This window comes from Tachypleus tridentatus, chromosome 13 (assembly GCF_004210375.1).
Source record: "Tachypleus tridentatus isolate NWPU-2018 chromosome 13, ASM421037v1, whole genome shotgun sequence".
In the NCBI taxonomy this organism is placed as follows: domain Eukaryota; kingdom Metazoa; phylum Arthropoda; class Merostomata; order Xiphosura; family Limulidae; genus Tachypleus; species Tachypleus tridentatus.
This window is the reverse complement of record NC_134837.1, coordinates 111,983,606-111,998,903: the sequence shown is the minus strand read 5'-3', so window position 1 is coordinate 111,998,903 and position 15,298 is coordinate 111,983,606. Positions and strand designations below refer to the sequence as shown.

Genomic DNA, 15,298 nt, shown 5'->3' with positions numbered 1-15,298 from the left:
AATCATTGTTTTGTGCTACTTCAAAAAGATCATTCTAATTGCAGGTTTTTCAAAACTTTTCTGGCATTCTGAGAAACTGTGTCCATTTTCCTTGACCTTATTTGTTCACTCAGTGAATATGTCACAGAAGAATTTCTATTTTTCACTTTGCAAAGAATAATGAAAAAATAATTTCAATCAATAGTAAGAAATATTTTATGTGCTATCAACTAGACCACACAATATCATTTTATCATCTTGGGATCAATGGAACTCACCATTTATTCGAGGTTTAGCTGAATCAAGCCTTATTAATTAATCAACATAACAATCACACATAAATACAGAATGCATACATGAACTTGAATGTTTTGTAATGAAAATTAATTACATATGAGTATGAAGCAGAAATACATGGAATCCCACCCTCTAAATGCTAATACAAGGAAACTGAAATGCCACATTACTTAAGAGTGATTTCTTACAATCCACCAGTTCTAAGTCACTTTAGCATATGAAATAATAAGCACCAGAGTTTCATGAGCATTTGCTGTCCTTTACACAGGACTTACAGCTTATCTCCTTTCTAAGCTGATGCTTAAACATTCTGTTCTTAAACAACAGTACTCAGAGTATTTCTTCAGAAATTTTGCAAGACCTAATGCTTTGTAAATCTAAACATTAGCATGTAAACACAAAATGTGTAGAAATATGCTGTGAATGTCTTATGGGGCTAGTGACTCAGTAAAATCCAAAATATAAACTTTGAGAAGCTTATTATTTTAAATTATTATATGGAAATTCACAAACTATATATACAATGACTGAAAAGAACATTACTACAATATGAATTTTTTTATATATTCTTCAACAAGAAAGTGTTAAAAAAATTACTTGTATATTGTAGCAACATTAGATTCTAAGATACATAGGATGAGATTACAGTGTAACAAAATGTACATCCAGTGATTTCTACTACTTCTCTGAGATGTGCTTTTTTGATAAAGCAAGAAATATAAAACAAATAAATCACCAATTATATATACAGTACAACACCTTCATATTGTACAAGTAATTCTTGTACATGGGTAGTCACATCTATATTAACTATATACAGTACAACACCTTCATATTATACAAGGGTAGTCACATCTATATTAACTATATACAGTACAACTCCTTCATATTATACAAGTAATTCTTGAATGTGGGTTGTCACATCTATATTAACTATATACAGTACAACACCTTCATATTATACAAGTAATTTTTGTAGATGGGTAGTCACATCTATATTACCTATATACAGTACAACACCTTCATATTGTACAAGTAATTTTTGAATATGGGTAGTCACATCTATATTAACTATATACAGTACAACACCTTCATATTATACAAGTAATTCTTGAATGTGGGTAGTCACATCTATATTAACTATATACAGTACAACACCTTCATATTATACAAGTAATTTTTGTAGATGGGTAGTCACATCTATATTACCTATATACAGTACAACACCTTCATATTATACAAGTAATTTTTGTAGGTGGGTATATTAACATACATCTGAATGTAAATGAAAGCATACAAGTTTTGTAATAATGTGTTTTGATGTCTCATGTTGAAGCTTCACCAATGAGGAAATGCTATATTCTGTTATATGATTATCAAAATGACATTTCTTGTTTGTACAAACAGTTTTTAGAATGAAGTAATTCACAAATGATGATAAATTACAGAATATTATTATAGATAATGTTTATAGAGTTGTACTGTAAAGATTCTTAAATATATCCTGGTATACAATTTCATAATTTTAACTATCTGTTTACATGGTAATAAGTGAAAGAATGGTGAACTTATATAAATGAGGTCCTGTTACTAATGGTGAATAAATTTGTGTAAATAACCATTGCAAGCTTCTATAATCTTTTCCTAGGCTAGTGTTAAAGTGACATGTTTCAAACCTAAATCAACCTAAGTACTGTATAGCTTGATTTGGCAACTTCATAACCAAATAAGTATTTTTAATCAGATTCAAGTTCAAAACACAATAAAAAACATGTATTGCGGTCACAGTGACTTGCGTAAGCTATTGCTATGTTACATACTTGAACGATTTCATTAGTGATAACAACACCTATCAATTAAAAAACAACAAATGGTGTTACTGAGAAAGATTCTTACTGACAATATTAATGAAATATTTCCATTCCAACATCTCAACTTCTTAGCTTAACTAGATGTCACAAAACAGTGAAAAATAAACTGTTAGTATTGTTTTACAGAACATTATAAAATAGGATTAAAGTTCCATGAAGCCAGGCTTTTTTATCATGTACGCCACAGATCCTTAGGGGGCTGTGAGAATTCTAAAGAGGATTTGGGATGGTTAAAATCAAGTTCTATATTATACTTAGAAAAAAATAGAAAATACAATATTATATTAAAATAAAATAATGTTTTCATAAACTTATATACTTATTCACACCAGTATAACTTTTACAAACACTTAAGTGCTGCACACAGACCAATCTCAGTTCGAAGGTTCATGATATTGTCTTTGTTACATGAACCATACAAAGGTTGAGAACTAACATGCACTGTACTATATGACCTTTGCAATTTAATAGTAACTGAGTTACAGTGATTAGTATACAAACCATGTTCTTTAGTGAGTGTCACCATGTCCTGTTTAATACAGTCATTCCATGAAGTCACAGCAACATGAAGACCATAGTCACAGCAAACTTTCTCATCAGCCCAACTTCTCCATTTCTTGTATGACTCCAATAAAGATGAGGTAGTTTCCAACACACAGTCCACTACAAGAACAAATCACAAAACTTTATGAGAACAAATCCAATAAAAGAGTCAAAATAGTCTAAAACAGATGATACAAAATTTAACACACTACATTTATAGAGAATGAATGACCAAAATGTAGCAGACAGACTTTCTAATAAATTTCACATGAAAATGAAGTATACAAATGTTTATGATTTGTGTTTCACATAAACTAATAATTTTAAAATCACAATAGAAAATAAGACACTCCAATAACTTTCTTCTGATTTTGAATATATATACAGGGTGTTTGGAAAGTCACTGTGCAGTTTTTTGTCTGTTAATAAATATATAAGTGCATAGTGACTTTCCAAACACCCTGTATAATTACATGGGTTAAACACAAATGTAAAATTAGATAAATAATAACAGGTTCATTAGAGTTAAAACACGCTCTCATGGTACCAGATATTGTCAATAACTGGTTAAAAAAACAAAAACAAAGTAAATCATATAATAAACCTTCCATAAAATTATGGAAACAACAAACAAATATTGATTAATTGTAACCTGGTTTATCAGAAGGAAGAAAATAATCAAGGATGAGGTGGAAAAACTGGCCCTTACTTTGAATATGTCCCCTCATCCTTCAACAAAATTATTTAAAAGTAGTCTGGTTAATCAGGGACAAGTAACTGTTAGAGTTTGTATGTGTAAGATCTCTTAACCTAACTATTAAATCATGTACATTTAAACTGCTGCTTAACAAAAGACACAAACTTAACATCTATAATTTCCAGTTACCTTTGTTTATATATATATACTTTTGGTGTGTTATTTGGTTGCACTCTAACTTACATGTATGACATCTGTACAACAAAATGCCAGGCCTTTCGTGTTTAGTGTACAGATGTTATCAGTAAAACACTGATATTTACCAACAGTTTCTTACAAACACTCTTATTTCAAACAATTTTTACAGCATAATCAATAATCATTTTGATTATGCCCTCCTGAAATTTAGCAAACACATGTAAAACTAACCAATCTTATGTAACACAAAATAATAAATAAAAATGTCTGGAATAAAATAAACAATTTCTGAGCTTTCCTCCCTTGAAACAACTTTTTGATTGAGAACAAAAAAGTTGATAAAGGTTTGAGCAACAAAATAATGAGTATATGATACATCTTATTGTTTATGGATGATTATATGTAAGTCATGAAATTAGAAAGGAATGTTAGGTGATAGACTTGGATATGGGATGTGTGTGTATAATTCCTGTTTTCCTTTCTTTAACACATATTTTTTATACAATCAAGAATAAGTCATACTTTCCTGCCTTTGTGTTCTAAAATGTTTGTTTCTTCAGTTTGTATCTTCCTATATTTTTTAACTATATCTGTTGAGTGAGAAGAATTACTTTACAGTTTTTATGTTATTTTGGCATGTTAATGTTCTTCATTATATAACAGATTCAAGCAAAACCTCTCATTACAAATACAATATTTATACTCACCAATCATGGTGGTTCCTCCAGCTAATGCTGCTTTAGTTCCAAGGTAAAAATCGTCGGCAGATCTTGTACCCATCGTGGGGAGTTGAAAATGAGTGTTGGTGTCGATACCACCTGAAAAAAAAACAGTCTTTAAAATCTTCTGGCTTTGATTCATCTTTGGTATAAAATTACATACTCAGTGTTACTACCTCGATATCTTCACTGAGTAATTATATCAACAACATACAACTAAACTGTCAACATTTTGGTTTATAAAACTCTTTCTTTAGTTACTCAACATATATATAAATAAATAATTAAACAGAGAGATAACAACTGTGGTAGCTAGAGAGAGGAATAGAGGCAATCTCAAAATGCTGAGTTTAATTACTAAAATTGATTGTATGTCTTAAAACTCATTAGTAGCAATGGGTTGTAATGTTATTAACAAAACCATAACTTTACAACTAGCTTCTCACTATGCACTGACAAGTGTCAATAAAATCCACTACATCTTTGTTAAGTTAGAACATCAGACAGAATAAGCAGAATGACAGAATGTTGTCCAAACATAACTTAGGAAAAAACCAACAGTATGTTACCTGAAAACAGGTATTTCCTCTTAACAATGAAAATCAGCTGAAAATCATTTATATCTGTTACAATCATTCAAAAGTAATAAAACAATTATTATAAAGTGGAAATACGGAAAACAATGAATGCATGCCAGTATACCACAACATCACATACTAACGTGTTCTAAGCAATTAGTTTCACACTATAAAGAACTGTATGTTATTGTTTTATAAGTCTATCCAAAGTAGAACAAAGATAAAGTTTCTATTCATCACCAAATATTTTTATCTTTTATTTCCTTGCAAATCATAACAAATTACTCACAGCTTTAAGTACTTTACACACAAATCAGATGTTCTTTTTAGTCTTGTCTGAGAAATGTGTAGAGTCAATTGAATTATTTCAAGCATTACCAAATCCTTCTATAGATAAATAACTGATGAAAATGGATCTTTCTTTATATTCATAAGCTTGTTTGACAGATGTGGAGAAGATCCATTTATAATATCCAAAAATAAGTATACATAAGTGTTTATTTGTGCATATGCAAGGTATTAATTAGGTTTTTCTACACGTTTAATCAGTAAATCAATAATCAGACCTCTGTTATGTATTTTCCAACACTAACTGACCTGGGATAACTAGCTTCCCTTTTGCATCAATAGTCCTGGTACCTCCAGGAACAGTAAGATCTTTTCCAACTTGCCTGAAAATAATGGGTGGAATAAATTAATACAGAAACCAAAATAGGCACATTAGACTACATGTCACATTATTAATACAGTAAATTTGGGAGTTTATCTCAGTTAGTCTTTCATCTTTAGTAAGTTCCAAGTATTATTGAAATAATATATCACTGCATTAAGAAAAATTCATGCAACCTTAAACACAACTATTACATTGTCCAAGTAGTTTATAAGTAGTGTGAGTTTTAAAGTCATATTATACTGCATACCCAAGTTGCTTTTCTTTTTTCTCTTCTTTTTTCTTTCTGTCTTTCAACAAGATACAATTGACAATATGAATAAAATACATGTTGGTGTGTTGGGTATTATGAAGATCAATATATAAGTAAAGAAATTTCCCATACTTTTAATTTAGGAATAGCCTTGATATACTGAAATTATGTATATTATGTTCAAACTTTTCTAAATAATATTATAATTCTCAATATCAAGTTCAGTTCTTTCATAACAAATGGTTTTATAGATACAATTGTTTTTAAATCAGACTGGAGTCAGAATGCCAAATCGAGTTCATACATAAAACTTGTCTGAACTACAAAAGAGACCCTTCAGCATAACCCTGAATATTAAAAGTGATTTGGGATTATATATTTCAGATACAGAATCCTTTCTGGACTGAATCAATCACATAGTATTGTCTAAATAAGAAGTAATCATTTAGAATTGTTTCTATGATTAAATGGTGTACTAATCACATCACTGGGTGAATAGTAATTACATATAAAGACATTGCGTTTGTATTTAACTTAGATAAACCTTGCATTTCAAAAGACTTTATTACTGAAATTGACTTTTTATTTGTATTTAACTTTTTCATCATTCAGTAATGTGTTTACCATAAATTCAAAAAGCAATACACTGTGAATCAACAAATACAAAACAATGCATGCACAACCATCATACAACATAGCACCTTATATCTTTAGCCCTCAAATAACACTGGTTGTATCAGATAAAATATCTTTAGCCTTCAAGTAACAACAGTTGTATAAGATAACATCATACACCTTTAGCTTTCAAGTAACACCAACTGTATAAGGTAGCACAACATATCTTTAGCTTTTGAGTGACACCAGTTGTACAAGGTAGCACCATATATCTTTAGCCCTCAAATAACACCGATTATATCAGATAAAATATCTTTAGCTTTCAAGTAACACCAGTTGTATAAGATAACATCATACACCTTTAGCTTTCAAGTAACACCAACTGTATAAGATCGCACAACATATCTTTAGCTTTTGAGTAACACCAGTTGTACAAGGTAGCCCCACATATCTTTAGCCTTCAAGTAACACTGGTTGTATAAGGTAACATCATACACCTTTAACCTTCAAGTAACATTGGTTGTATAAGATAGCACAATACATCTTTAACCTTCAAGTAACACTGATTGTATAAGATAGCACAATACATCTTTAGCCTTCACTTACTTAATGATTCCATCCTCAAGATAGATGTCACCATCAAACATTAAATCATCATTGACAATTTTTCCTCCTTTGATCAGTAGCCTTGTCTGGACACTCTGTAATTGATGAATACATACTTTTAGTGGATAGGTAAGTACTGCCAATGTTGTAATTAAAGTCAGTAAGAATGGCTTAAATGTGATTTGCTTTGGCACATTTTTTTCACATAAAAACATTTTAAAAACTTTATATGTAAAATATTTAAACTATATACACTGATTAGATCAAGATAAAATAAATCTAACAAACATGAAAATAACTAACCCAGAATGACCTGAACATGATTAACAAATGACTTGAATAAGCTGAAATAACATTTAAGAAAGTTTAAAGACACAGAGCACAGTTTTTACAGGGAAAGGTCCAAAAGACAAAAGGGTTGCCAGTATTATTCCTATATTTAATGCTACATTGACAGCTTGTGTATATCTGCCTACCACCCTGTGTGCAAAGATTTCAAATTTTTGCAACAGACCATTCAAAAGTTGTGTATAAAATGCTTGCATCATATGATACCAAATACAATTGAAGGGTTTAAAAGAAAGGGTAAAAAAGAAAGAGTCCTTCAAATTTACATCCATGTTGCTTACAAAATGTCAGAATGTTTTATAAAACAACTTTAAATGGATGGTACGTAATTCCAAAAGGCTTCTTTGGTTTACTAATTTGTTCTAGTTTTTTGATAGAGCTTGTGCTTTCTGATTAATGTTGTATATCTTTTGTGATGAAGAGAAAACCCACTTGTAGTGAAAATTATATGTGTAAAAAACAGCTGGTATTGGTAGAGAAAGCACTATGTAATAAAGCGAACAACATTTCATCTTCTTTGCTCCTCTACATAGTGCTTTCTCTACCCATACCAACTGTTTTTTACATATGTAAGTTGTGTATCTTTGTTTTCTCACTGATAATGTATCTAATAATTGATTGGCATTAGGACCTATGTTTTTCATTATTTATGTCAACAATCTGGACAGCTTCTTGTACATCAACATTTCCAAATACTAAGATGCAGAAGGTAAGTAATGTCTGTTGAGAAAACTTCTTTTTCAAAACACCTATTATAATCTTAGTAAATGAGCCACAATGTGGAAAACTTGCTTCAATATTAAAATAATTAGTTTTATGCATCTGTGGCATGAATATTTGAAGAGGACTTCTTATTTGAGATAAAAATTGATGTCATATGTGAAAAAAGAAAAGGGCCTATATGTGCTTGTTGATAGAATGCAAAAAGTCTCTAGTGTCTGGCTAAGATGAAAGTAGCAAAATTTTCTTGTTTCTATAATGATTTAATCATAACTACTGACTTGTTTTTATTACGTTTTGGTTTGCTTTAAACTTTCTGAATAGCTGAATTGAGGATGTGGTGTGTGTAATACTAGTCTGATATCCTTCAAACATTTGTTGGATGGATTAAAGTGCTGCACTATTTGGTGTTTCATGTTTTATTTGCAACAGTTTTAATAGTTTCTACCCTCTAAATTGCTACCATTATGTATAAACGACATTTAAAAGGCATAAAAGCAGCTGCAGATACTATTTAAAAAATGCAATTTATTGTGAAATGTACAACAATTTTCTGTGAAGATAAACTTCCAAACATCCCAATATGGCTTACCCACTTATTTCCTTTTCCTCAAATTAGACTTATCTTTACTCCTTTTCGTCTACTAACTTGTACTAACTGACACGTACAGACTCCAGATGGAATCAAGACAAAATTGAAATAAGCTTACGCGCAACTGACTTAACTTTTTAAAAAATAAAATTATTCAAAGCAGTTACGGAGATTAACAAGTCTATACAAAAGCGTTGAAAGGGAAATGTTTGTTACAATTATGTAGACTAAACTTTGAATTATTTTCAAGATAATTTTATATAACTTAATGAAAGAATGACGTTATAATGGAACACTATGCCAGTGCTTGCGTAATTTTACTCTGCTTACATCAGCTAATTGGTCCTACATGATTTAGGCCTAACGTTAGGCTATGTGATTTTTAAGACTTACAAATGTTAATTCAATTAACTGACATAAATAGACTAAGTGAAAGACTATTCACATCATAGCGCAAATATAGCCTTGCATATGAAATTAATAAGTGTGTTCTACAATTTCACACTGATAATATAAGAATTAATAACTACACTAAGAATTTACAACACATGCATTTTGGCAAAAGCAAACGCGTATTAGGCTTACCATAAACAATGCCTACGTAGGCTTAATTTAAGTTAAAATGTTAATTGTTCATCAAACTCACCCCTGATAATCTTGTGGAAACTAAAACCATTATAGCACACCGAATGGATACGTACGTAAAGTGTGAGTACAACTAAGTGCTAAACTATTAATCGAATTCTTTATTATCTTAGTTTCGTTTTAGAATATTAAAATACGATAAACAACACTGTTATACAAAATAACTTTCATGATATACAATCGTCATAAGCATTCAAATCCCGTGCAAGATCTCCTCGTATCATTCACTACCACACTTGTTTCAAAATATTTGGCAAGAGAAATATATTAATATTTATATATATTAATGTTGTAATTTAATATTAGTTAGAAGGCACGTATTTTAAGATCAAAAAAGCTTACAGAGTAAATGTACCATTGATGTAGTTATATCTAGAAGTTATGATTTTAAAAATTAAAAAGGAAACTAAGTCTTCTGTCATTTTAATACTTGTTATTTATTAAACTGTTTATTCAATAGCTTCAGCATTGTTCCTTCTAACAACATTTTTGTTAACGTGTTTCACGCAGTAATTTAGAATCTGTATATCCTAACTGTTCAACGATTTGTTTAAGTCTTCTCCATGTGACATGGTTCATACTGCCTGACAAAAAACTTCTGCAAGTAGTTAATAAAAAAATGTTTATTATAGATGCGTGTTTTAACTATTTTTTTAATACAATGAAAAAACGTTTCTCATCGCCATTTGTTTTTATATAATCATACTTAGTATAGTGAACTATTGCCATATTCTATCGAGTCTAAAACTGATAAGTTATTAACAAAATTTTGGAGTGTAACCAAATATTTAGCAATCAAAAATTATCTATTTATTTAACTACAATAAAAACAAAGCAGTTATTAATGTGAATCGATATAATTGAAGTATTTTTTCAATATAATGTCTAATACAATGGAAAATTATTTATGTGGAAATTTATATCCTTGCTTAGCAGTAAAATCAAACTATGACAAAGTTAAAGAATATTAATAGATGTTATGGAAATATATATCAATTGAGTTTTAAAGTTTCAATGTTAAATCTGTTTTTTCTATACACAGTGTTCTGGTGGTATAACATCTCTAAACTTTCTAGATAATATTCAGACAAGTGTATAATATTAACAGATAATTTTTAAAAATAAATGACCTGATAACACTAGTTGTATTTACGTTTTGAATTTGACACAAATATGTTGTTTCACAACTTCTTCAGGAGCGTTCTACTAAAGCACAAACTGCAGCTACATAAGATACAGTTTTGGCAGGTCGCTATGTTCAGTAAAAAAACAGCCCAATTGAGAATAGTATTGGAAGAACCTAAATTCAACCAAAGTCATTTTCTGAAAGGACTTACCCCCCAACAGCCTTTTAAAGCTTGTGTTGTACTTCACTTATTTGTGAGTAAATTCCATATAGAGAATAGGTTTAACTAATAGAGTTTAATATTGTCACCATGATCGTAAACAGTCCGCTACATCGCCTGCAGTAACTGCATGGAAAAGCACGTTACAAGTATAATCCATTTACCATTCCATTTTTTGAATATTTTGCTAAACCAAATCGTCTGTAAAGCTCCCCCTGAGCAGTGCCCAAGACGTAATTTATTTATTATGTAATTTGAAAGAGTTATGCAAATTGTTAGGGTACCAATAACTTTTAAATGTCCTTCTTCGAGGTAAAATTAAATTTCCATACGATAGCCCTTAAATATTGGAAGAAAAAACCTGTAACAGTCACGGAAAAAGTCTGATAGAGGCATGGTATTATATGTGGTCTAAAATAGTTTAATGCTAACAAAACCTGTTTTCAGACTCAGTGATGGACATAGCATATAAAACCAATTGCGTATTTTTGGACGTAACAATCAAACCAAACAGTAACTTTTCGTAATTATAATACACTATAAATATGTTGATAAATAACGTGTCTCTACTTATTCTTATGAATAATTCATGGGTACTTACAATATCCTTATAAACTCTGGATAAGTTATAGGCACTTACAACATGATAACAAACTGTGGATTATTTTTATCACTACAACGTGATAAAAAACTGTGGATCATTTTTAGTCATTACAACGTGATAACAAACTGTGGATTATTTATAGTCACTACAAAGTGATAAAATACTGTGGATTATTTTTAGTCACTACAACGTGATAATAAACTGTGGATCATTTTTAGTCACTACAACGTAATAATAAATTGTGGATCATTTTTAATCACTACAACGTGATAACAAACTGTGGATTATTTTTAGTCACTACAACGTGATAATAAACTGTGGATTATTTTTAGTCACTACAACGTGATAACAAACTGTGGATCATTTTAATCACTACAACGTGATAACAAACTGTGGATTATTTTTAGTCATTACAACGTGATAATAAACTGTGGATTATTTTTAGTCACTACAACGTGATAACAAACTGTGGATCATTTTTAGTCACTACAACGTGATAACAAACTGTGGATTATTTTAGTCAATACAATGTGATAACAAATTATATTATATTTAGTCACTATAACGTGATAACGAAATGTGGATTATTTTTATTCACTACAACATGATAAATTATATTATATTTAGTCACTATAACGTGATAACGAAATGTGGATTATTTTTATTCACTACAACATGATAACAAACTCTGTATTATGTTTTCAGACACCTATAACGTCACATTCTTAAAATTTCGTGTTTCGAGAAGGTAAAATCATAAAACACATCTTTCTACTTCAAGATTTTTTTAAAAAAAGTTTAAAATCAACCAATGTACTTTCCTGGTATACAAATCAAACTTTTAGAGCTTATAAATACCATTTTTAATTAAAACAAAAATAATACCATATGATATATGGTTATCCAGTTAGACTAATCATAGATAAACATGAGTAGAAAACTAAATTACTACAAAAGTTGTTATGGTGTGTAACCTCTTTACATGTTCGAGACATTATTATTGTATTTTTAAGCATAGTCCCTGGTTGGAATGCTATTTATACAAGTTATTTGTTACACTGCTGTGTTTGTTATATTTGAACTGGCCTGATAAACTCTGGATTGAGAGACAATGGATATAGTATGCTTAAAATAATATTATTATACATAATTCTAATTCTTGAAAATCACTATGGGACTAAAAAAGGAACGTAGCTTTTAAAAGTACAATAGATCTAATAGCAAATTATTATGACAAGTATAATTAGTTAACATTACAACAGTTATAATTGGCCAAGGTGGAATAAAACGGTTAGTTGCTAAATTATAAATAGTAAAATAAGTGAATATTTAATTTTAAAATTCAGACCCAAATTTTAAATGTTTCACTACAGACATTTCAAATTCATTTGTTCACAAAGGTAGTTAGTCCCACTATTTTTTTTTTTTTTTTCCCCATTTTCTGGCACTCTTTTCTTACGTGCTTAGTTTTGTTAGGCTAGATTAAAACAGTAACAGAGTACGAACAGATTGAAATAAGAAAACAAAGCTCTCAACTTGCCGATCGTTTGTGCTCCATAACTGCCGACGTTCGCCAACGCTTACAACCCTGATACAACAGAGAACAAGTTGCCTTAGCGGAGTACCACCTGTACAATTTTGGAGCACGGTGACTCAATTACGCTAAAAATAAAAGTTGGCACACACGCCACGGAACCAGCTAAGGGTTTGTGATAATATTAAGGAACCTTCTCTGATGGCGGGGATGCTTATATTTGTAGATAGTTGTCAGGGACACTTCTTGTCAACCTCCAGGCATCATCATCTCGTACGGAATAGCGCACAGTTCACTCGTATGCCCTGCGCACGTACGTGTAAAGTGGGTTGTCATAGCAACCACTTCACGCCATACAGATCCAACGATAAGACGACGACGGTGTTGAATGAATCTTTACATTTTGATGAGATATAATTATTTATCGGTATTTTGTAACTAACGAAACTTTGCTAGATTAGATATTTACTCCCTGTTAAAAAGGAACAACAGGACCCAATAGTACACAACTGAATCAATAGGTGTGTTACATTCCACTTCAGCCTTAGGACATTAGATACCAGACACCTATGTTATACGTTAACGGTGTAGTTTTATTCGTTGTCTTTCTTTGGACTCTAAAGTTAATCTGTTTGTCTTACACATCAGAGAACACATTACATTAGACTGACTAACTGTGTTCAGTATTTCAAGCCACATTCAGGCTTATTAATATATCACCATCGGTTTTACTAACTACAAACACCATCGAGGTAGATCGTTTGGACTAAACTATACTTCTTGAATATTAAAATCAGCTGGTAGACAGTGCATCTTAATTATTCCAGAAGGTGCGTTGAATTATGGTGTCGTTTATATACAGGAGGCTTACTGACATTGCTAAAAACCAAGTGTTCTAATTCACATCATTATAAGAGAAGTGTTCTAATTCGCTTTGTTACAAGCCAAATGTTCTAATTCACATCGTTACAAAACAAGTGTTCTAATTCACTTTGTTATAAGCCAAATGATCTAATTCACATTGTTACAAACCAAGCGTTCTAACTGAGATTGTTACAAAAAAGTGTTCTGCTTCACATTGCTGCAAGCAAAATATTCTAATTCACATCGCTACGAGACAAGTGTTCTAAAGTTATATTGTTACAAGCCAAATGTTCTAATTCAAATGGTTACAAACCAAGCGTTCTGAGATTGTTACAAACCAAATGTTCTAATTCACTTTGTTAAGAGTCAAGTGTTCTCATTCACTTTGATACAAGATAAGTGTTGTAATCCACATTCTTACAAACCGAGTGTTCTGATTCACATTGTTACAAACCAAGCGCTGTAACTGAGATTGCTCCAAGCCAAGTGTTCTAATTCACACTGTTGCAAGTCAAGTGTTCAGATTCACATTGTTGCAAGTCAATTGTTCAGATTCACTCTTTTACAAGCCAAATGTTCTAATTCACTTTGTTACAGGAAAAGTGTTTTTATTTATTTTGTTACAAGTCAAATGGTGTAATTCGCATTCTTACAAACAAAATGTTCTAATTCACTCTGTTACAAGCCAAGTATTCTAAATTTACTTTGTTACAAGAAGCCAAATGTACTAATTCACACTGTATTCACACAAACCAAGCGTTCTACCTGAAATTATTACAAACCGAATGTTCTAAATCACTTCATTACAAGTCAAGTGTTCTAATTCACTTTGTTACAAGCAAAGTGTTCTTATTCATTTTGCGACAAGTCAAGTGCTCTAATTCACTTTGTTACAAGTCAAGTGTTGTAATTCACATTCTTACAAGCAAAGTGCTTTAATTCACATTGTTACAAACCAAGTGTTCTAATTCACTTTCATACGGGCCAAATGTTCTAATTCACTTTCATACGAGCCAAATGCTCTAAATGTACTTAGTTACAAGCTAAATGTTCCAATTCCCTTTGTAACAAATCAAGTATTCAACTGCACTTTCTTACAAGCCAAATGTTCTAATTCACATTGTTGCAAACCAAGTGTTCTATTTCACTTTCTTACAAGCCAAGTGTTGTAATTCACATTGTTAGAAACCAAGCGTTCTACCTGAGATTATTAGAAACCAAGTGTTCTAATTTACATTGTTACAAGTCAAGCGTTTTAATACACTTTCTTAAAAACAAATTGCTCTAATTAACTTTATTACAAGCCAAGTGTTCTAAATTTACTTTGTTACACGCCAAAGGTTCTAATTCACATTGTTAGTAGTCAAGTGTTCTAATTCGTATTGCTACAAGTCAAATGTTCTAATTCACATTCTTATAAGCCAACTGTTCTAATTCACATTGTTACATCCCAAGCTTTCTAACTGTTATTGTTACAAATCAAGTGTTCTGATTCACATTGTTACAAGTCAAGTGACCTAATTCACATTGTTACAAACAAAATGTTCTAAATTTACTTTGTTACAAGCCAAATGTTTCAATTTACATTCTAAAAACCAAGTGTTTAACTTCACTTTCTT

The 15,298-nt window shown here is 30.6% G+C and overlaps 1 protein-coding gene across 2 annotated transcripts in view; it reads right to left on the bottom strand.

Annotated features, from left to right (window-relative positions):
• LOC143239871 (dihydropyrimidinase-like) overlaps positions 1-13,102 on the bottom strand; it is a 28,577-nt gene extending 15,475 nt beyond the window's left edge. Inside the window, exons 1-5 of one of the 2 annotated variants that reach the window (XM_076481465.1) lie at positions 12,822-13,102; positions 7,027-7,121; positions 5,480-5,553; positions 4,293-4,403; positions 2,649-2,810 (exon numbers count right to left, since the gene is read on the bottom strand). In XM_076481465.1, coding sequence (XP_076337580.1) covers positions 2,649-2,810; positions 4,293-4,403; positions 5,480-5,553; positions 7,027-7,121; positions 12,822-12,839 — 460 coding nt within the window. In that variant the 5' untranslated portion in view covers positions 12,840-13,102. Of the gene's footprint in view, positions 1-2,648; positions 2,811-4,292; positions 4,404-5,479; positions 5,554-7,026; positions 7,122-9,332; positions 9,378-12,821 lie in introns of those variants that run through there. The other variant, XM_076481464.1, reaches the window with a different exon arrangement.
• Between the last annotated feature and the right edge of the window lie 2,196 nt (positions 13,103-15,298).